Source organism: Rissa tridactyla, chromosome W (genome assembly GCF_028500815.1).
Source record: "Rissa tridactyla isolate bRisTri1 chromosome W, bRisTri1.patW.cur.20221130, whole genome shotgun sequence".
NCBI lineage: Eukaryota > Metazoa > Chordata > Aves > Charadriiformes > Laridae > Rissa > Rissa tridactyla.
Window position 1 is genome coordinate 2,970,454 of NC_071496.1, and position 23,854 is coordinate 2,994,307.

The window sequence follows — 23,854 nt, forward strand, 5'->3', positions numbered from 1 at the left end:
CGGCTCATATCGCACAGACAAAAGGACAAACTGGTTCACACCAGATTAGTGGTTAGAAGGGTTGTCAATAGACATGAGAACCTGCGTTGTAACCCTTTAATAATTACTGTAACAGGAGCTGATTGGTTAGTGAACCAAATTTACAGATTAAGAGCGGATGTTAGTGGACGAGACCCTGTGGGTGGATTCAAGATGGTAGTGTGGAAGCAAAAACAAAACTATAGTAAGGAAGGAGGTGGGACCACTGATCTTCCTACAGTGGAAAAATGGAGGCCACGCAATGACCCAAAGGTAGTAACAAGCAAAGAAGTTGAGGATTTGAAGCAAACTTTTGAAATAGAAACAGGTTATGGGGACACAAATGCCTGGGTAGAATGGGTTAAGTATATGGTATGAAGTTTGAACCAGAATAACTGCTATGCTTGTGCCTCAGGAAGACACACAGCACAAATTGTCCCCTTCCCATTAGGGTGGAGTAAAGACTCACCAGGGATGTATTTTACCTTTAATTAGGGCTAACAACATTGAGCAATTTTACCAAAAAGGGAAAGAAATAAACGTTTAAGTCAGATAAGCCCAGGTGGAGCATAAAGAGAAGTAAAGAGAGGTGGGATATCCAGGGAGGATTTTAGGCGCTCCGAACAGGCTGTGAAGCCTGGAGTACCTAACCAAGGGGGAAAACAAGGGAGGGAAAATTTGGCCAGGGTTAGGGAATAAAAAGGTGTGCTTCAAGAACCAAAAGAGGGCCCACTTGCAAGGTCACCCGCTCTTGCACGGACGTGAATAAAAAGGTGCTTCACAGAGGATTCTGCCTGAGCCTGTTTTATTTGGATTCGGATAACGCGTTTCTCACAATACTGGTATGTCTCCTACAGAACATCATCACCCGTTGCTTTTTTTCTCTGGGGGCAAAAGGAAAAAAATAAAAATAAAGAGCTTACGTTTACCCCAAACTCCTTTTCTTCTAATTAACTACAGATACAAACGTTTATTGCTAAGGTTAGACTGTTTCTCTCTCCAAAGAAAAAATAAGCAAAAACTCTGTTGCTTTTCCCCAATTCTCTAATAAAGAATAGCTCATAGTTCCCTCCCCACCTCTAAAAACAACCAAAAAAGAAAAAACCCTAAAGAACTGAGAAACAGATTAACATACAAACTTGTTAAGGAAGGGCCATCTTTAAAGCAATTTCAATACAATCCAAGAAGCAACCGCTTTCAGCGGACCTTTAAGGAAAAAGGAAATCTAGGAAAGGAGGAGGCACCTGATGCCGCCAGACAACATGTTATTGAAATTGCTCAGTACAAGAATGCACGGTTTTATCATTTTTAGCAGTGACAAGTGGTCAGAGCTTCAGTGCCGCAGGGAGGGTGGCAGGAATGTCTCCATCGTCCCCGTCTGCACAACCCCACCGAGCCAAGGCCGCCGGTTCCGCCGTCTTCCAGCCTGCCTTCCTCCCGGTAACTCCTGCAAATTCGGCGTTGAATGGAGAGATACAGTCTGTCTTTTAGACAAACCATAAAAGCATCGGTAAAAGGAGGGGAGAAAATGCCAAAAGCACTGCTTCGTAAGCAATTTTTAATGTCAAATAATAATCGTTTAAAAAAAAAAAAAAAAAGGACAAAAACCCCAAGCCAAATAGAGCCATCCTGAGCCCAAAAGCTCAAAACACACGTCCCCTCCTAACGTGGGGTTGTTCACATTTGCTAGCCGCTTCAAAAAACAACTCAGATGTCCGTTCTAGACTTTAAACACGGGGTTTGTCTTGCACTATCAAGCCCTGCAATAAACCGAATTACAACAAATGGACATAAGAAAGAGGAAAAAAAAAAATAATAGAAACACCAACGTGTTCTAACTCCCCGGGTTTATGAAGAATATTTGAACCCGGCATTCAAAAGTTTCTTTCGCTGTTTAACCACGCCGTGGGAGTCATCTGATGTTTGTGCAGACCAGCTGAAACCCCTCCTGCGGTCTCAATCAGTTTAGTGATGAAAAATGACGTTGCTTCTGCATGTTTTAAGGGCAGAGGAAAGAACTGCAGAAGAAAGATTCTTTCTGGAGTCTGTCACACCGTCTGGTGCTATCTGAAGTCACAAATCCAAACCTACAATAACCTTACAGAAAGCTGTGGTATGCAAGATGAGAGTACGTTACTGTAGGGGCACTGAATATCAAAATTGCCATTTCACATCACCCACAAGAAAATTTCCCGAGTCAATACACAATGTTCTTTTTGTTTCATGTACACAAAACAAAATATTTAACAAGAAGGCCATAAATTGTCCGTTAGCGTTCATCTTTACGAGTCTATTTTATCAGGAAGCGAAAGAAAAGTGATCTTTGCATTTTATTAAGCAAACACTCCTGAGTAAAGAGGCTGGTATCCGCTGTCTTCTCTCTTGCAAGTAAGCACACAGACACTCAGCATGCCGAAGAACTGAAAAAAGAGCAAAAGACAATTAGTTTTGCTGCATTTTTTTGTTTCAGTCATCAGACTCAACACCAATATGTTAATTAGACTTCCTCATCACAGCAGGGACATTCCTTTCATATTAAAAAGCACTTAGAAAATACATCTACAGAAAGTGATTATTATTTTTTTTTGCGTATCAATTTCCAATAAGAGTTCCAGCTCAGCTTCTTCCTCCCTGGCTTCTCCCATTAATTCACACATCCACATTAATTCCTAGTTATCTTACTGTGGGAAAAATTTCACTGAAAGCATGGGATCATTCTGGACTTAAAATGAGTTCTGTAAAATATTAAGCATATAAAATACACAAATAAAGACAGTGCAGAATATGGTAAGGCACTCTTTAGAGATGATCACAGGAGAGATGGTGATGGAAGGGTTTATCGCAAATAGTAACGGGACATGTAATGGGAGTGTAGAATTTACCACTTTTATAGGGGGAAAGGAAATGATGGCAACGCTGTCACTGAGCAATTTAAGCCCATGAGATCAAATGCTGTAAACAATCAGCTCCCTGCTACAGCCAAAATTAAGAAAAGGCAAGTTGAACTAAGTCAAGCCCCAGCCCTGAGGTGACATCCGGAGAGACTCTGGCTCCTGCATTGAGTTCAGGAGTTGGATATTAAACCAGAAGTGTTCAACAACAGCTCACCTTACAGCCACTCTTTTACAAAGAGCAGATAGTCAAAGAAAAAAATCTTTGCTGTTATAATGGTTCAAATCTCTGTCAACAAGGAACAGGTGACAAATGTGGGAGAACAGGTACAGGGAACAATGACAAACCACCGGGCTACAATTTACGGGTCGAATCTTCCCAAAGTTGCGTAGGCATTTCTTCCATGTGCCAATTGCGAGGGGTTTTACGTCAGGGCTTTTCAAGTCTAGTTTTCACTCGCAAGATGATCTGGTTTCACATTTCATTTAATTCAATCTTATAAGTATATAAATAGCCCTGCTGGTTTCATTCCTAGCCATATTTCAAGTCCATTTCGATTCCAGGTCTCTCAGCACGGGACTATTCATTCGGGTTACATCTAAAACCAAATTTCGATGAGCTGTTTTTTAAATCCCAGTTAAATATAGAAAAGCTGGTTGTCTTAATAAAGAATTCTAGGATCTAGGCTTTTTAACCACACCCAGCTTTTTGTGCTTCCCACCAAACAACCAAGATGGATTCTCCGTTGACTTGCCACCCCGAATCCCCTAGTAGCATTTCGGATCCCTCCCCTTATCATCTTGCAGACAAAATGCAGAAAGTTGGAAGAAAACAAGTGAGGAACAGAGGAGCGGGTCTACTTCAGAGCCAGAAAAAGGCTGTAGGTTCGTAGGAGGTGGTAGAAGAAAAAGCCCGGGATCAAAGGGCAAACAGCGTTATTTTCCGCGAGGCAAGAGATAGGAACATTTACCTTTACAATGGCAAACCCCAGGATTACAAGCATGGCGTAGCTGATAACGCTCTGCAGCCCAGCCTGCAGTTCCTCTGCACAGCCCTGCCATGAAAGAGATAGGTGAAAACAAGTTAAAATACGTTAATTCAGCTGGACTTCTTTCCTTTTTTCTCCCCAGCCCTTCAAAGGAAGCAGGACTTTGTAAGGCCTGTCTAACCAACCACTGCAGACCTGAGGGCTTCCATTCTTGTCTTCCAGACCCGATGGCTTGTCGTTCTCCTCTTGCTTGAGGAGAGACACTGACAAACCGCGATTCACTGCCATTTGCTGCTTCTCAATCTCCTCTAGCTCAGGTCACTTGAATAGCAGCAACGGTATCTACAGAAATCAACTTATAGGCTTGTGCCCTAGACTGAAGGACCTGGTACGCAATTCTCCAGATTCATGGTCAATCCTAGAAGAGTCTCTTCCCCAGATCTGTTTGAACAACTACGTGCCCATAGCTAGTGCTCTGGCCTTGTCACGTTGCTTCTGCAGCAACATGAAATGGAGGAGTTACCAGCAGACAGACAAGACCAAACATCCAAACTGGTGCCCTCCTTCACCATCTAGGAGCTTTTACAGAACTACACGAGAAGGAAGTTAGCTAGAGGAAAACCGTGAGGAGAAAAAGGCTTGGGGGACAAATCGCTGGAAAGAATTGGATGATGTTATCCCTAAACCCCGCCTGAACTGCTTTCCTCGTTGGTTCTGGCTGGCTGAGAATGATCATGGCCCAGCTGTGAAACTGTGTCCTTTATCCTCACCCGCGTATTGAGTTCCTGTGGCTGATCCAGACGCCCCGTGCAGTTCTTCACATCTTGCCTGCAGCAGCTCTGAGGGACGCTGTTGTTACCGGTGGAATTAAACCACTGTGTGGTTGTCCAGTCACTGTAGTTCTTTACCCCGCAACAATGAAGCTGCCACACACAAGACGGTTAGAGGGATGGGTGACTATAGACGAACACAAATGCTAATGCTGAGTTAAACCTCTCTTAGGAATACTGGCCAAGAGCTGCCCACAGTACGCAGCAGATTTATGAGGAGCAGTACTTCAGAAAAACAGCCATAGATACAACAGATCATACATTATTACCTCCTTATTGTTTTATTCTTTGTGAAAGCTCTAATATTAAAGTGACAAGTAGCAGGATAGAGTCTTCTGTCATCTTTATATTATGCGGTACAGGATTCTCAGCAGCAGTTAGTCGTATGTACTCATTTGGTCTGATCCAAAGGCCACTCACGTCTACAAGATTATTCATCCAGAAGCCTGAAAAGGCCAGCTCTGCAAAGTGGGGAGCACCCTTGATCGCCTTGGAGAATCATCGAATGGTGTGGGTTGGAAGGGACCTTTTCAAGGCCATCTAGTCCAACCCCCCTGCCACGAGCAGGGACATCTTCAACTAGACCAGGTTGCTCAGAGCCCCGTCCAACCTGGCCTGGAATGTTTCCAGGGATGGGGCATCTCCCACCTCTCTGGGCAACCTGTAGAATCAGGTGCTAAACACTGCTGCAGAGCCGAGTTCTAGGATACAACCATACTGACCCTCTTCCCCTTCCTTCCCAGGCCAGATTCCTTGTTTAGGACCCAGTTGTTCTTTCCTAAATAATTCTCAGGACAATTAAAACATTTTCTTACCTGCTCTTGCAAGTAATCCACAACAGTAGACTCTGGATTTTTCCCATCATACTTCTCAAAGACTGAGCGCATTGTGCCTTGTACGTCGTTTTTTACCTATTTAGAGAGGGGAAGAAAATGCCACACTGTTTTAACACACGAGCTAAGAATTTTATCTAGTGGAAACTGCGAACGATCAGTTTCCCAACTAAGTCAAGGGAAAAAAAAATTAAATAAAAAATAAAAAAATCAAGTGGTGCTTTATAGATAAAATGCGGGTAGCACTTAAGCAGAATTACATTCTTGGATAGAAGCTTGCCTCTCCCAATGGAAGAGCCCTCCTTGGTGAGCATCAACAACTGTTAATTCCAACTTAGAGACTGTTGTGATGCCTGCCAGGTACTTTATGTATTCACCATGTTCCCGACAAAGACCGATCCACATACCCGATGGTGACATCCTCATTCCCACTTGACCTGCAGACTGCAGGATAGGGGGATGAAGCTCAAGAAAACTGGATATATTGGAATGCTCTAAGAACGCAAGATCTATTCTTTACTTTTAGGTTAGTACAGAGATGCTAATTCTTTGCTTACCTTTTCCCTGTAAACAAATCCCAGGACAAAAGCGGATACTTCGGCAATAAAGATAACCAGGATAATGGCCAAGAACTGAAATAAAGAGCGAGACAGAGGGACTGTAAGGAAGAATTCAGTTCCACAGCATTTGAATTCAATTGCACATTACCCATCACATTGATTTATAGTGGGAAGTTACCTTTATCTATTGTTGCCTCTCCCATCAAAAGAGTTTCCAGAAAATCATTCGGAATAGGAGATGACTGTGTGTGGCTGGGACTATGCGGCTCCGCAGGATCCGTGCCCTATGTAGGCAGTCTCCTGAACACTGCCATGATGCGATCAGTGTGAAGAGCTTATGAAACTCTTTATCAGGGAGTGTAATGATAGGACAAGGGGTAACGGTTTCAAAGTGAAAGAGGGGAGATTTAGATTGGATGTTCGGAAGAAATTCTTTACTGTGAGGGTAGTGAGGCACTGGAACAGGTTGCCCAGAGAAGCTGTGGCTGCCCCATCCCTGGAGGGGTTCAAGACCAGGTTGGCCGGGGCTTGGAGCAACCTGGGCTGGTGGGAGGTGTCCCTGCCCAGGGCAGGGGGGTGGCACTGGATGATCTTCAAGGTCCCTTCCAACCCAAACCATTCTGTGATTCTATGAAACACTTCACAAGGTGGCTGTTGGAACAGGAGACTGCACGGATGTTGAGTTAGGTACAGTTGGGCGCTGCTTATTGAGCTCACATCGCCTTCAAGGCACAAGCTGGGGGCCCCAAGTTACTCAGCTTGAACCTTTCTGTCTTTTTAAAAATCATTCTAGAAGAAGTGGGGGCATACTTTCAGGATTCAGAGCACTAAAGTCAGCAGAAAATTACTTTTGGGGGTTCTTTTTTTGCTTGCTTTGGGAATTCACATCTTCTGTTCCCTCACCATCACCCTTCTTCTCAAAAGTTGCTACTCTCCACGCTTACCTCCAGCAAGCTAGCTGAGGTGGAGCCAGCAAACTGTCCATGGCTCTGGGTATTTCTCGATACAAGGCAGTGCAACTAATAATTTAACCTGCACCTCACTCACCATCAATCAGTGCCTCACAGCAGTACGTAACTCCCACAAAGGAGCAGTGCTTCAGCAGAGTATGTCAGAATAATCTTTTACTTTCTGTTCTCTGCGTCCTGAGAAGGTCCAGTGGAGCACCTCCCATACCACGCAACAGGATGAAGAAGAGGACAGGCGAGAACGTGCAACACTCACCAGCCCTAGGCCGACTCGAGACTCCCGGAAGGTGGCACAGCAGCCGATCAACCCGATGATGAACATCACCACAGCAACGCAAATTATGATCACGGCTGGCAGCAGAGCATACTTGTCCTGCAGAAAGTTGTCGTAGCTCTTGTAGGTGTTAATGACGTAACCCCCAACATAGCTGAGACCTGCAGCTGCTGCCTGAAATGCGATAAAGTTACTTTATTAGCAGTTATTTATGAAGCATCTGCCCAGGAGAGTAAATATGGATCTTTTTGTAATGGCGTAATTAAAATTTTAACTTCAGCAGTAATGAGTACAGTATGCAAAGATCTAGGAAAAAAAAAAAAAAAGCATGCATCTGAAACTAGCTACCCATCCAAACTTCAATGCAGAGAAGACAGAATTCACTTCCCTGGGAATCACTCCTCCGCTACCAAAGCACCGCTTCAGCCGAGCCGAAACACGGGCATCTATCAACGTGCATCAGCCAGTGTCTCTGCAGAGGGCCAAGTTCACACTTCCTACCCAAGATCCCCTAACCCCTACCCAACGCAGCATTCGGAGGGGTTAACTTTTAAGATGATCACCACAGGGGTGGGCTGTTGGTTTGGGGCTTCTTTTTTTTTTTTTTTTTGAGAAAAACTCATCCTTTCCACTCTCACAAGAGCATTAACCACTAAGGCACAAACGTTCTCGATCTCGGCAAAACACAATCCCTCCTTTTCCTGAAGGAAACAAGTTTCTGCAACCTCTAAAATAAACTCTCCTCCAAAAGGATGTTTGGCCAATTGAGGCCAACACGCAGTGCATCAGTGACAGCTGCCCAACTCGCAGCCCTGGAGACCGAAGGCTTTTATCCGTAGAACTGGATACGGCCCTAGATAAAACACCAACAGACTCAGCAATGCCCCGCCAATGCCCCACCAGTGGCATAAACAAATTCTCTCAAGAGTTACAACAGCTCATCCACCCTCTGTAATCCTGCAGCACGAGACTACGCCTGTAAAAATGAGGCACCGTCCGTCCTCACGTTCTGGAAACTCAAAAGAAAAAAAAAAAAACGAGCCTGTTTGTTTTCAATGGGCTACAGCTGGATTTCATCATGCAGCTTACAAGCAGTTCATTACTTCCCCCAGTGCTGTACGTTTTAATTAAATCAAAGTACTCCTCACACTGGAGCTCGGACTTGCTAATTCCTTTACCTTGTTTGGCTCCTTCCCCTCCAGCCAGGTCTGGTGCCTGCCCTTCAATTACCTCCGAGTGCAGGGGACATCCTTCATTTCACACAGCTCTCATCCCACGCTACTCTGGCATTCCTGGACGCTGCCTGTACCTCAAAATTACCAGGATCACACGCGCCAAGTGATGAAATCAGGATCAAACTAACCCTTAAGAGACATTTAGCACATGTCATGCAAGATCCTGCTCTGTTGGGGCTCAGATACAGCATGTCCTCTACAAAGTGAGGTATGAGGAAAAGGAATAGGATCACCAGTTCTCCAAAGGGTCTTTTTCTTCTCCACGTGCACTGGGTTTTCAGGTGGTGCTGATGATTAAAGCAGTTCCTAAAACTTCCTTTAACTTTTCCTCTCGTTGAGGGAAATCTCTTTCCCATTCCCCTGTCTACAGGCGTACAGCGACCAGGGCTTCTTCCTCCCACCCCTTTTTAGGGATGCAGGGAAAGGACGAGACCACTTGAGCTCAAAGGGCACCATTGCCTTTTCACTTCACCACCGCGAGCAACCTCACCTCTTCCAACTCCGACACTATGCTCTTGTACCGAAAGCGGGACAGGAAAAGTCCCTGGAATAGCAACAACACCAAAGGTGGGGCTGGGGACACCGCACCTCCATCCTGCTTTGCCTTCAATTGCACAAAAAGAGCAAAGTGTATGACTCAAAAAGGGCATCCCATATTTATGGCCTGGAGAGCTGGATGCACGTGCGACTATCCACCTATTCTCCCTTCTGGAACAGCATCATCTGGGCAGAGGCAGCCAAGGAGAAGGAAGCAAAACTCCTGGGCTAACTATCCATCATCGCGGAGAAAACGTGATGACAGCATTTGCCCAATATATCCTTTATTTCTAATATTTTCTGGGACTATTGAGCACCGTGATTGGCAATGGTGGCCCCAAACCCAGTGAAAACAATGCAGATTCAAGACAGGGGACGCAAGGGCTTTTATTAACCACAGAAACACTCTGCTCAGCTGGGCCAGCACCAGCTCAGAAAGCAGCTCTTACAGTTCCTAAAAGGCTTCTGAGTTTGATCCCTGCTCCCATAGAAGCTATGGAAAACATCCAAGTGACCACAGCAGGAACAGCACGATGCTCTCGCTTGACTTTAAAACCTATCCCTACTTTCGCATGGCAAAAAATATTACATGAGTGACAGCACATTTACTGTCATAGCCGTCCCATCCTGACTGTAATCCCTGACTACGTTTGTTGCTGGGTTTTGAAGACTTCCTGGTAAACATGGGAACAGCTGGAAAGTATTCTGGTTTCTCAGGTTTGGGGGAAATTTCAGGCAGGTACCTCACGACTCCCCAGCATGCACCAAGTCATGACAGGCTGAGAGAGTTGGGGTTGTTCCGCCTGGAGAGGAGAAGGCTCCGGGGAGACCTTAGAGCCCCTTCCAGTCCCTCAAGGGGGTCTACAGGAAAGCTGGGGAGGGGCTGTTTGCAAGGGCATGTAGCGCTAGGACGAGGGGCAATGGCTTTAAACTAGAGCAGGGCAGGTTTAGATTAGACATTAGGAAGAAGATCTTTCCAATGAGGGTGGTGAGACACTGGCCCAGGTTGCCCAGAGAGGTGGTGGAGGCCCCATCCCTGGAGACATTCAAGGCCAGGCTTGATGAGGCTCTGAGCAATCTGATTGAGCTGAAGACGTCCCTGCTTACTGCAGGGGGGTTGGACTAGATGGCCTGTAATGGTCCCTTCCAACCCAGTACATTCTATGATCATCCTCCACCCTGAATACAAACACAACACGGCGATGCTCCCAGCCACCATGCTTGTACCCCAACATCACCTCATCCTTGGTCTCGCTGCTGCTGCCGTCACCACAAACCTAACGCAGAACTGAGTTATGGCTTTACAACTTCCAGGCTAGAGAAAGTACTGCCAGATGGTCACCCCAAACCAACGGTGGAGCCGGCCACTAACAGCACAAAGCCTCCTGCACACAGACTTTAACCAAGCACTCGCATCTGGGCACAGCCACTAACAAGAACATTTTTCCTGAGGTCATCAGCCTTTGGTACAGCTCAGAACCCAGGCTGGGATGTCCCACCACAATTGTCATCAACCGCTGAGGGCCCACAGCCCCAGGAGAAAACCAGAAGGACCGTGAGACCCTCAGAAAGATTCATGATGGAGGAAGGCAGTCCCTGGAGAAACGGAGCAGGGGTGACTTCACTGCAGGAAAAGCGGCACGGACTGAGCAGCTGGGGTACAAAAAGAAAAGAAAGCATAAGCCATGGTTTTTTGGCAAGTAAATGAGTCATCCGCGTTCAGCAGCAACATCATGTCACAACACGCACAACAAAACAGCCCTGTGACTTAGTTAATGTGTAAAAGTTAATGTGCAGAGTGCAAAGTTAATCATTTGTCACGTTCAGAGAACGTAAAGCCTTGCTCTTTTGCGTAACTCCAGTCCCAGCCTTTGCAAGTGGTTCTGTATATCCAAAGACGGCCTGCTTCATAATTCGATCTTCCTGTAGGATGTTTCACAGAAAAGAATCCTCCAAGTGTTTCTGTGTGAGCCAACACGGGTGGGACGCAGGAACGACCACAAAACCAGGGATGAAAGGCAAAGAACAAATTTAATCTGGATACCTCGCGGAATCAGGGAATCTCGGAAGCAACACCCGGGCAGAGGCACACAAGCAGGGGACGTGGGCAACGTGGAGCGAGAGAGGGGCCTCGTTAGCGAGAGAGTCCTCTTTAGCGAGAGCTCAGACCTGCTCTTCTCGCCTGTATTTCAAGGATTCAAGCAGGCCTAGTTTTTCACTGTGCTTTGATCTTCTTCAACAGCAGAGCAGGAATCTCGGGCATGCTTGATAACGTGCTCCTGAGTCCATCACAGGCTTACGTGATCAAAGTGCAGATGTTCTGCTTGTCAAAAGCATAGGACTAAAATGCAATTAGCGTGATCTAATTGTACCTGGAGCACTGGGTCCAGTTCTGGGCTCCCCAGTTCCAGAAGGGCAGGGAACTGCTGGAGAGGGGACAGCAAAGGGCTACCAAGATGCTGAGGGGATTGGAACATCTCTCTTCTGAAGAAAGGCTGAGGGGTTTGGGTCTTTTTAGTCTGGAAAAAAGACGACTGAGGGGGGATCTTATCGATGCTTATAAATACTTAAAGGGTGGGTGTCAGGAGGATGGGGCCAGGCTCTTTTCAGTGGTGCCCGGCCACAGGACAAGGGGTAACGAGCACAAACTTGAGCATAGGATGTTCCATGTCAACATAAGGAGGAACTTCTTTCCTTTGAGGGTGCCAGAGCCCTGGAAGAGGCTGCCCAGAGAGGCTGTGGAGTCTCCTTCTCCGGAGGCATTCAACACCCGCCTGGACACATTCCCATCCAACCTGCTCTGGGTGACCCTGCTCTGGCAGGGAGGTTGGACGAGATGATCTCCAGAGGTCCCTTCCAACCCCTACCATTCCGTGATTCTGTGATACATGTGTTCACCAGCACCCCACGTACGAGTCAATTGAGCATGTTTACAGTCCTCCTCGCCGATCTTCCGTTACTTTCCCAGAGTTTCCATTATCCTTTTGCAGGCGATTTAGACAACAGCCACATTCCCCATATCTCCTCTCTCCTCTACGTCCGGTTTTCTGCCTATTTTCAGTACGCTCAATGCACGACACAAAAGGAAGCACACGCAGGAAACGGCAAAAACGGACCAGCTTTGGGGAACTAAGAAAAACCTTGTTGCTACCCACAAGTTCAAAACCACATGGCGAAGCACCAATTCATAGAAGCCCTGCAAAGCCAGGGCTAGCAAAGGTCCACCACAGTAAGCCAACATCAGAGGGTCCGGCGTTGAGTTCAAGGAGATTCTCATCCAAATTTTATCAATGCAAAAACAGACCGGGGCTATCACAGCGGGGTTTACGGCAACGTTCAGGATGGCTGGGTTCTGGATGGAGACGAAACACAGCAAGTGGTCTCTTATAATTTCTGAACTTCTGCTGCCGAGCAGAAAAAGGAAGCATAACGAGGTAAAAATAAAAGACTTTGGGTAAAGATCCGGCTTAAAGGAAGCTCACATTTTTTGCACACACACCCCCCTCCCTCGCCAAACTGAGGAACAGCCACGACTTCACCCATGGCTTTTAATTCAAATCAAAGACTTTGAAGCCTGAAGAGGGTCACTCAGGGAGCGGAAGGCATTTCAGGTAACGCTCTGTTCCCCGGTTTATTTTTGTAGATGAGTCCCAGAGCTCAACTTCAAAAGTGGAGAAGAAAAATATTTCAGCGCATAAATCTTTGAGCTCTCCCGCTTAAGCCTTTCCAGTACTTCAGGAAAGTTCAAAATCCGGTGAAGGGATTTTTCCCCTAACGTTGCAAAACCCTCAGCCCTTTCCTGAATCTAGGATGAAACTTCTCTGGGAGAGAAATATGACAAGAAACGTCCTTTCCGCTTCTGAAGACAGACCCTAAGTCAAGAGTAAGAAGTGTAAAGTACAGCTGATTAAACAGATTCCTGTTGGATCTCAAAAAAAAAAAAAACCAACCCAAAAGAATCTTTCACAAATACAAAAGCCAGTTCAAGCAATTACTTTTGGGGAAGAAGAGATTCCTTTTTCATGATTAGTCAAACACCTTCTCAAACACATCTAAAATTATATACCCGGCTGCCAGGATTCTTATGAGAAATTAATACTAGAAATCATTATTGTTCTTCACTTTTTTTTTTTTAGGCTCCTGCGTGGAAGTTTTTTTTCCCCAAAGAATTCAGCGCAGAACAGGATCACGCGATGCGTGGAGAGGCTCGGCCCAACGCAGCTGGCACAAACCCCAGGGCAGGCAGCCAAGGAGCCACGCAAGGCTGATACGGGACAACCAGTTCACCCAGTCCGGGGGGGGGGTAGCTTCACTGGGTCTGCCAGCCACGCCAAGCAGAACAGCCTAACCGTACCCCTTCCTCCCCAGACATCCCCGGCTGACTCACTGGGGCTGCAGGAAACGCTGCTGCTATTTCTTTACAATGCCGATGATACTCCTAAGACAAGCTGAAGAGATGAGATAAAGGGAAATTTTGCAAGAAAGTCCCTTTTCACAGCTGAGCGACAAAGCTGCCGCTGCCTCTTCTCGCATCATTCAAGGACCTCAGCAAGAATAACTTGCTTTTTCAGATCCTCTGCCAGAAAGCGGAGATCTTTAATTGTTTGAGCGCAAACAACGAACTCCTTGTTGGGGCTGAGCAAAAAGAAAGCAAAGACCGTAACAACGGGGTTTTCCTAAGCAGGGTTACTCACTGAATCAACTTCACCCACCTCTTCCATACTTAGCCCGGCCGGCTGAGCCGGGGAGGCAGGTGTACAGCGGTTCCCTGCTGCAGGAACACGTATGACAAGGTGGAACGCTCTCCAGCCACAAAATGCACACGCAGCACCGTGAATATTCAATCTCGCCCGTGAAACAGAAGGGGACAGGCCTGGATAAGGAGCCTGAGCCATCTCACTGATGCAGAACACGAGAACCATTGGAAAATAGTAGATTTTCTATATATATATTTTTTTTTTTAAAGTACAGCAAGTTTTTCACCTTGTGCCCCACCATCAGAAGCGTAAAGTTTTCTATGCTCATCACCACGAGCCCCTGCCCTTCTAGAGAGACTTACGGCTATGCAGATACTTCACCACACTTGATGGTTATCACAGCCATAGAAGGGGCCCCCTTAAACTTTCCTCTATACAACTGCTCTGAAAAAGAAAAAAAAAATAAAATTTGCATCCATCAGTCAGGCAGAACAGGTATTTTTCTCTACTTTCCCTTCTTTGTTTTAATAAGTTGAAATTACGCGATGGCTGGGAACAGAGGTTTGTGTTCATTTGCATTTATCGGCACAGGCTTCTTTGTCCTCTGCCAAACCTAAAAAAACCCCAGTAAAGGAGCCAAACTACTAGCTATGAAATGAAAAGGCAGTTTTTGTGGGTTTGGCTTTTTTTTCCCCCCCTTAGGGTTTCTTCCAGTATCTTCCAATTTCAGGGTGTTGATTTGATCATTTGCTCTGTTAATGTGGACCAGCACAGGGTTTTCTTTTTCAACGGCTGCTCAGTTAAACGCAGAGTAACGAAGCTACGGTGTTAAAAGGGAAAGCTGTAAGGCCGGGGTAAATCGCAACTTCACCAAACGAGCGCGTTCAGCAAGATGCATCCTCTATACAATAAAACAAAAAAGTGAGCTAATGAGACTTAAAAAAGGCATTTCTCCCCCATCCGTTTTCCGACAGAACTTTCCCAAGGCCAGCACAAATATCTAACACGGCACAACGCTTGGACTGATTTGAACTTCGTCCCATCTCGTTAACTTTCTATGGACAAAGAAAGATATCATAAATAACACTGTGTATCTTTAAAGAGCAATAGCAGTCATTTTCTGCAGCAAACTACTACAGATACACACTGGAAGAACTATCAATATCCACACAAATACTTTCTGAGCCATTCCCTTCTAGTTCTTCAGCAGACAGTTAGCTCACAGAGGCGTTTTAGTTCATTTTAAGGCTTGAAACCCACTTCTTTTTTTCCCACCACTTCCTTTGCACAGCAGTGATTTAAGTCAGAGCCCCTCACCCCATACAAGACCCGACGCTGATGTTTTTGCCTTCACATCCAACCGCTACGTTCACTGGAATGCTATCACGTTTTCAGCAATTTTAATTTGCCAGAGGACAGATTAGGATGTCATCTGCAATTATTAGTTTGCCAAGTGTTTGTCACCGCTGGGCTGTCCCCGTGCCCCCCCTTACCGAGAATCAAGCTCCACCAACACTGGTCTCAATTACCCACAGAAGACGCTCCTTGTATTTGGGTTTGAGGGTTTTTTTTTGTGTGTACAAAATAGGTTTTTGATTTAACTTGGCAGGTAAATCCTCTGCTCAAAAGGGTTTGCACAACGTTTCCTCCATAAATAATTTATTTTATTACCCACCAGCCAGCAGGCATGGCAAGGGGAATTACTCTTTCTGCCTCCCTCGCTCCTTCACTGTACCGCGAGTTTTATTCTTCCCCTTCGCTGCCAGATCTTCAAGTCCTCCCTACCTCCCGCGTTACTCCACTTCCACGGAGTCAACATGTTTTCTAGGGACTTTGGGGGAAAACAAAGGCACTGAGGACTTCTGAGAAAGCCTTCTTCATTTTACACTCGCTTTAACAATTTCACAAATCCTCTGTAAAACTCCATTTAGCCCATACGGACCACGCAGCTCCCCAGACCTGACAGTCTCCCTTGCACCCAGGCAGAGCCTTTTTGCCCCCCTCCACCGACAATTAGCTCAGTGCTTCCCCCCCCACTTGCACAGACTCCTCTCCCTTTTCCTGTCCCAGATTTAAAACTCTGTCAGCTGGGAGGAACGTCTTGGCTTCGTCTGCTCTTTCCTACCACGCTTACGGTATTGATTTCTCTGAACGGTAAATCAATTGTTGCTGCACTTGTGAGATCTGGCTTCATCCAGGTCAACGTGTGAACCTCCACCCGGAGCACAGAGCAGCAGGAAGGCTCCAGAACGCCCCTCAGATGCCCACACAGGGAACAACTGCTATGGAGAGGATGTACCCACCATCTGCTGCAGCTCCTGGCCACACATAGCTCCAGACAGGCTGGCCGTGCACCAGTGTTGTATGAAGTCACAGAAGGGTTGAGGAGGGAAGGAACCTCTGGAGGTCATCTAGTCCAACCGCCTGCTCAGGCAGGGACATCAAGAGCTGGTTGCCCAGGACCACGTCCAAATGGCTTTTGAATATCTCTAGGGATGGAGGCTCCCAACACCTTTCTTGGCAGCCTGTACCCATGCTCAGTCACCCTCACAATGAAAAAGTGTTCCTTCTTGTTCAGAAGGAACCTCCTGTGTTTGTTGGTGCCCATTGTCCTGTCACTGGGCACCACTGAGAAGAGCCTGGCTCCATCCTCTTGGCACCCTCCCTTCAGGTATTTATATACATTGATAAGATCCCCTGGAGACTTCTCTTCTCCGGGGTGACCAATCCCAGCTCTTTCGGCCTTTCTTCACAGGAGAGGTGCTCCAGTCCCTCCAGAATCTTTGTTGCCCTCTCTCCAGTACATCTGTCTCTCTTCTACTGGGGAGCCCATCACCAGACCCAGCACTCCAGACGTGGCCTCACCAGTGCCGAGCAGAGGGGAAGGACCACCTCCCTCCACCTGCTGGCAACGTTCCTCCCGATGCAGCCCAGGGTACCCTCAGCCTTCTTGCAGCAAGGGCGCATTGCTGGATCATGGTCAGCTTGGTGCCCACCAAGACCCCCAGGGCCTCATCTACCAAGCTGCTTTCCAGGACACACATACATCTGCTCTTCTCCCCACTGTCCTACAGCTCTTTCCGTTTCCAAGACCTTAGAAGCCCATAGCTTTGAATATTTCCCCACATTTTTTCTGCTGGAAAAAAAAAAGGTAATTTAAACTAGTACACACACTTTCTGTGTTCTCTCGGACTCTCAAGTTGTGAAAACACCGATTTGCAAAATAATAAAAAAAAAATACTGAACTTGGCAAGTTGGCTTTGGATTGGAGCAAGAAGCACCAAAGCTGTGAGCCCCACCAAGCTGTCCTCGATTGCCAGCCCCACCAACAGCCCCAGGAGAGACTTCCCACTCATCTCGTGCCAGTCATTCGCCACAATTTCCAAACCTCGAAACCACAGTCTCCTGAAGTGGAGAGGTGGGACGTAGCTGACAAATCTGTACTGAGCCTACTTATACGAAGTCATGGGAGACTCTTCAACGTACATTATATCGAAATATTCAGCTGCGACGTACAACTACGGGGTGTGTTTCAGCTTGCCTTCAAAACACACCGCAGGGCTGCTCGGCGGGCACGGTGGGAAGCGCCTGCTTTTCCCTTTTTCTTTCTCAAATGAAAACAACAAACAGCAGCCAAAAGTCTCTGAAAAAACGGGGGCGAAAACCCCCAAACCAACACCTACTTCCAGTTTATACACGCTGCAATCCCACCCGCTCAAGAGGGATTCTGGTTTCAATGGTTTTGTTTTAAAGTTATGTAAAATAAGTGTTTTCCTTAGAGTAGTCCAAGCATGTCTTCTGTTCCTCTAGCCTAACTCTGGGGTTTTTTCAGCGCATGTCCTACGAAGCCTAAGCGGTGGGATGTCCTCGTGGAGACACCGCACACCAGCACAGAGCAAGGAATCCTCCCCAGATCCTTCTAATGCTTAAACCTCTGCCTTGGGGTGCACCTCTGAGGACAACAGGACCACCACTAGGAGAAAGCAGCACCACCAGCACCACCCTTTTCACTCTTATTCTCCCCAAATACAGGCATAGATTGCAAGGCAAGAGCTTGCTGCGACCTTCAGCTGAGCATGGATGGATTCAGCAGCCGCTGCCAAGCCATTTTGGATCCCGACAGCCGGTTCAGACACAAAACACCGTCTAGTTCAATATTTGCCTTCAGAACCACCCTAGGTTCTTAATAAGCTGTTCCTGGCTGAGCCACCAGATCCTGTGACTAAACCGACCAGCAAAATGCACCTAAAACACAGCGGAGCTAATCCTAAAGCCTGGGGAAACATCCCGGAGCTGGAGACAGGGCAGGCGTCTCTTATCTGCCCTGAAATATTGCTCATCACCCAGCGGAAAGGGAAGGGATGCAGGCAGCATGGCTGGTGTGTGCCTCTTCCCGTAAGGAAAAGCACAGGTTGGGATTCTTCTGCCACAAAGGGATCATGCCAGCTCCACGGAAAAGCAAACACAGCTTGGCAGTGCAACGCTTTTGGGGAAAATGGAGGAAATGCCCAGTTCGTACATCAACTACAAGAAAAAGCCGCTTTCTATTCCCCCTGGATAAAGCGTCCTCCAGCTCTGAACTTCTTGCAGAGGGGTAAAATGGGACCTCTGGAGCAGCTGTAATTATCAGAGGCACTTCTACAACATCACACCTCTGGTTTTGGAGACCTGCAACCTGTGAGACTTGCGAAGAGGCCAAAGCGTGTTCAGAGCCAGATCCAGAACCCAGCCATCCAAGAGGAGCCTTTCCACAGCCTCGGGGACAGCCAGACTAAGGTTGTTCCCCAGAAGAACAGAGGAAAGAGTGAAGTTTCTCGCACCGTATCTGCGCCACCATCTGAACGCTTCCCCTTTCCCGACCACGCAGCACCGACATCTTTGTTTTAATTTTATCCGTGAGGCCCCTACGCGTACAGCAAAGTGCATTTTCCTGAAAGTCAGTTAAATTCTGCTTCCTGATTTTTGGGCAGAGTAGTTTAAAATAGGGAAGAACTTTGCCCTTTCAAGGCACGCTCAAGTGAATCACGCCCAAGTGCCCAAATCCGGTGCCAAGCGATCAGTCCGGCGACCACTCCGGCTAGCGTGGATGGTTTTCCCCCACCACCACAGTTCAGCAAGGAGTTCACAACGGAGCTAGAAATGAACCCACCGCTCTCTGCTTCCCACCTAACGCTCCTCAGGCTGGGTCAAGACATCCCCCAGCCCTCCCCAGCTCATCGCTGTGGACCACGGGTCCATCAGAGGGGCAGAAACAAGGAGCCCAGAGGGGAAACCTGTCCCGAACCCTTCCAGAAGTGGATGAACACGGACACAGCTTTACTTGCTGGATGTACTAAGAAAAAGAAAAAAAAAAAAGAAAAAATAAAGCTCTTGGTTAAGCAGCTTTTTCCATCATGGACAGTGAGTCAGATTGACCCCGTGGCTCATCAGCAGCGTTTCCTAGATGCGGAGCACGGAGCAGGGGCTTCCGCAGCTCTTCCATCATCCTACCGAGTATCACACCCAGCGTTAAAACCCGGCAGAGCTGCCTGTCCCCCACAGCAGGCAGCCACAGGCAGGATTACGGATTTGCCCGAGAACAGATGGAGGAAAGGTGAGAAACGGGTCACAGGGCTGCTGACACCCAGACCTCTTTGGAGAATAGCTCCATCCTGAAAAATAAATGCGTTTCCATCATCACTAATCTCCAACATAACCTTTGCTATTCACTACATTTTCAATTCCATCTAGGCATCCTCCTCCTTGGGGTTTTTAATTTATTTTCCATCCTCTTTCTTGGGGTTTTTTTAATCTGTTTTCCATCTTCCTTCTTGGGTGTTTTTAATTTATTTTTTAACTATCCCTCAGATTTCTCTCTGACTGAGCGAACATTCCCAAACCTCCCATCGCTGGCATGAGTGATTTCAAACCACTCACAAATTCAGGAACTTTTTTTTTTTTTTTTTTTTACAGGTATGTTTATCCCTCGCAATTGCTAAAAATTATTTAAAAGTGGTACCATGGTAATATTGTGATTGCTTGAGCTGCCAGTGCACCTTCTCACTCAGCAAACCACTTTAAGGTTAACAACAAGTAGCTTTTGGTCTTGGATGCACCAAGGGCAAAGGAAATCAATTAAGCACGGACCAAACGGACAAACACTCCAGGAGGCCCAAACCAGCCCAAGTATCTCCTCAAAGCAGAGATGACCCTAACACCCCAAAACGCATTTAATTCACACTCCTTGGAATCTCCTGGGTCACAAATCCAAAGATATTTGCAGAAACCACCTGATGTAGGGTGGAGAAGGGAAGATGGGGGATGGCTAGCCACCATGAGCTTCGCAGCGCTGGGACATCCTCAACAGGGACCAGGTGGGAAGGCAAAGCCCCTCTCTGTTCTCCAGTCAGTGGATGACTCTTACAACCATCTGGAGTCAAATCCCAACCCAGAAACCGTAATTCTTGTTAGCAAAGAGGGTTTTCTGGGGCGATAAAGCTCCTGAATGACCTGCGATGGCCTCAAACGCACCCTGGGTGTGTGCGGGCACAGAGGGAGCCAGGGATCAAGTGGGGAAAGCCAAGTCTGGCTTCATTGCAGGTAGAGCACACCCTGCCAGGGACCAGCTCTGGAATCACTCTCCTAGGCTTCTCCTCCTTGGACAATCCTGTTGCTGTCAACAGATTGACTTCTGCTCTCTCCAATCCACCAGTCCTGCTAAAACCACCCAGAAAATAACTTCTCTTCATCCTTCCCTCTACTGTAGGGCAAGGGGAGCAAGGCTGGGTATGCACCCACCTCTGCTGGAAAGCAAATGGAAAGCCTGGGCAAACAGGAGGAGCAACTCAAAAGGTGGCCTTTGGGTGATGAAGTCCCCAGGACTCCTGCTGGAGAGCCAAACCTTCTCTGGAAGCAGAAGTCTAGCTAGCGACAACGAAGCTGAAGGAGAAGGTGAGCAGGGCCAAGGTGCTAATGGCTGAATTCAGCAGCTTTGGGATTAAAGAAGGGGAGTTAGAAGAAAACCAACCTGGGAGGGTGCGCAGGTCCCATCACACAGAAATATCAGAGCATGAAACTTCCATTTAGTTTTGAGATTCCTATTTTTTTCCCTTGGACCAACAAGTGAATCCCAGCATTTTCTCTCTCTCTCCTTCAAGGAGCATCATCACATCCCACCAGGCCAAGTCCCCTCATAAGCTGTGGTCAAGAACATCAGAACTTCCTCTGACCCTTCCTCTCCCTCTTTTAAGCTCCATGAATTAAACCAGCATCTTGCCCTCTTCACCTAGAGGAGGCCAACACCCACTTACCAAAATAACCACACACTTGGACCTAATTAGTAGGTGCCAAAAAGCACAATTGGAGGTGGGCGGATCTCCCCCAGCTTGAAGCACCACCCTTGGTAACTGTGTAGTTAAAACAGCTTCCATCAATGCCTTGTTTGTGGGGGTTATGTGCACCCACAGCCCCCCAGTCCACCCCACGGCAGAATGACCCACAAGTAACGATGCTGAGCCTGGTGGGTAAGTGAGAAGTTGTTTTTTCACCCCACTTAGGAAGCTCCTATTTGTCAGTCTGGAAAATCTGCCTCCCCTCCTGCACAATGATAACCATCAGAGATCCAAAAGTGGATTTATTGCCTTTTTAGGACATTTCTAAGCAATAACCTTTGTCAAAGCACCATAACTGCGCTAGCTGAGCATGCAGGTGGTGAATTATTTTCCATAATAATTTCCAAGCTGGGCAAGATTGGCAGCACGCGGTGCCAGAGCACGAATTACTCCTTAGAGGAGAAGTCTAATGTTCTTTGCAAATCGTATGTTTTGATAACGATCTGGAGCCTCCTCGCACTTGGTAGAGCCCCAAAGAGCAGAAAAGAGTCCGGTTCCTCCTTCCCCACCCTCCTAAAACCTGAATTCCAGGTTCTGCTGCAGGAATGCAATTACCACGCAGTAATGGTGGTGCCTGTGTCTAAATGCCGAAATGCCACAGGCTTTGGGGCTGCTCTTCCTGGGATAAAAAAAAAAAAACCCCAAAAGGTTGGTCTGGGTCAAATTCAGAGGCTATGGACAGGGAGAAGGGTAATTACTGATCGCTTGTGAATCCAGATGACCTAAGAGCTTCAATCAGGAGTAGATGGAAGTAGTTCCCTTACAGCAGAAGGAAAAGTACCGGAGATGCTTCTAGGAGGACGTAAGGCTGATTTTGAAAAGCCAAGCAATGATGCTGACCTGAGGATGCTGAAGCTCAGGGGATTTCCACGTACAAACAGGGGGATGCTCCAGTGTTATCTCTGCGGGTATTTCAAAAAAATTTTTAAAAAAACCAAAACCAAACGTACACGGTGAGATCATGTAACTTGATAAGTAAACCCATCTTCCTGCGCCGTTCAGGCTGGCGACAGGGGGGTTACGCGGCACACAGGCAGCTGAGCCCCCCTAAAGCAGGTACGGGGCCAGAGCGGGGCGAGCTCTTCCCTACAACCAGCAGCCAGTCCCATATTTCCAAAACAGGGCACAATGCCCCGCCAGACCTCAGCGTTTTGCATATTTCCATTTTTTAAAAATTATTCTTTTTTTTTTCCCCGTGTCGCTTCTCTCTTGGAGAAACTTCTGATTCTTCTCTTTAATTCTTCCTTGCTTTAGCAAAGTCCTTTACCTTCTCCATCACCCAGCCCTGCTCGGAAGAGCAGACCCGATAGGGGGGTGCCGCTGTGCTGAGCCCCCACCCTGGCTCTCACCGTCACGGTGTAAAAACACCGTTTTGAAAACATTCGAAGCGCCGCAAAGCGGAGGCGAACGCCCGAACCACGCTTCCGATACACACCAGGGCCCCTTCTGCGACAGTTGCTAGCTGATGATGGCGGGGGGGGGGGGGTTATGCAGACTTCCCCACGCAGGGAAAAAACCCCAGACTGGTTACCAGTATGACCACCGAGACCGGTTACCAGAATAACCACCGCGGCCCCGCTGTCACCAGGCGGCCGTGGCCCCCCCCCTCCTCAAATGTTAGGCTAAAAAGTACACAACCCCACCCTCTTTTTTTTTTTCTAGTGCTGGTAACTAATTCTTGAGGAAGTGATCTGCAAAGGCGTTATTGCAGCAAAACGTAGTTGGAACAAAGGTTTCGGCCATTTTCCTCCCCCAAATACTCCTCGCCCCAAACTGGGAGGGTAGCCCCCCCGCGTACTGCCCTCGCCCCCCCGCAGCCCAGTCTGTTCCCAATCCCAGAACCAGCTGGTAGAGTGCTTTTATGACGCGCCTTTAAAAACACGACTAAAAAAAAAACCCTACGACGTTAAAAAACAGCGTGCAAAAAAAAACCCCGAACGTCCTTTTTTTTTCTCTCTGAAAATTCAAACCCCAAACCTCCTTGTTCTTTAAAAATACATACGTAGGGTTTTCTATAGAAATTAACGTCACCTGCACGCCCATAAACTAAACACCCGTTTAACTGGAAACGCCGGGTCACGGCATGTCCCACAGCACCGTCTCCCTTTGCCAGAGCCCTTCCAGGAGCGGAACACGCACACATCCCCCCCCCAAACCACGGGTGTCCGTGTCCCCCCCCGTGTCCCCGCGGCGGTACCCAGAAGGTGAGGCTCAGCAGCAGCAGCACGGTCTTGGAGGTGATGACGCCGCAGTCCATGGCGTGGGGCAGGACTGGGGAGGGCGAGGAGGGACCCAGCTTTGGGTCCTGAGTGGGGCCGCCCACGGAGCCGCCCCGTAGCCCAGCCCCGTCCCGTCCTTCCCACCCACCCAGAGGCCGTCCGCGCTTCCCTGGGGCCAAGAAGGCAGCTTCCCAAACTTTTTTTCTTCCTTTTCTCCAAGGGAGAGCCGAGAACAAACGTCAAAGCAAATGAGTGTTGACCTCCACGTGTTTTTTTGCTTTTCTTTTTTTTTTTTTTTTTTAACTTCGGCAACTTTCAAGCTCGAGTTAAACGGAGCTTTTGTGAAAAGCTCTCGCCGCGGCTAAAAGGTTTCCAATCAAATCTGCCTCCCGGGATTGCTAACCCACAGCTGAGTCTCTCCCTTCGGCCAGCC

The 23,854-nt window shown here is 47.5% G+C and overlaps 1 protein-coding gene across 1 annotated transcript; it reads right to left on the reverse strand.

Annotated features, from left to right (window-relative positions):
• Positions 1–806: 806 nt before the first annotated feature.
• LOC128902085 (tetraspanin-36-like) lies at positions 807–23,520 on the reverse strand. Its single transcript, XM_054184440.1, has 7 exons — positions 23,400–23,520; positions 7,346–7,537; positions 6,119–6,193; positions 5,544–5,639; positions 4,669–4,821; positions 3,881–3,964; positions 807–2,438 (listed from the first exon to the last, which is right to left on the reverse strand). The coding sequence occupies exons 1-7, from the start codon at positions 23,457–23,459 to the stop codon at positions 2,352–2,354; spliced, it is 747 nt and encodes a 248-aa protein (XP_054040415.1). The 5' UTR covers positions 23,460–23,520; the 3' UTR covers positions 807–2,351.
• Between the last annotated feature and the right edge of the window lie 334 nt (positions 23,521–23,854).

Coding starts and splice junctions, on each gene's coding strand:
- LOC128902085 (XM_054184440.1), bottom strand. CDS start 23,459: ATGGACTGCGGCGTCATCACCTCCAAGACCGTGCTGCTGCTGCTGAGC. Junction 4,822..5,543: donor TGGATTACTTGCAAGAGCAG/GTAAGAAAATGT, acceptor TGTGTGTGGCAG/CTTCATTGTTGCGGGGTAAA. Junction 2,439..3,880: donor TGGGGTTTGCCATTGTAAAG/GTAAATGTTCCT, acceptor CTCTTTTTTCAG/TTCTTCGGCATGCTGAGTGT.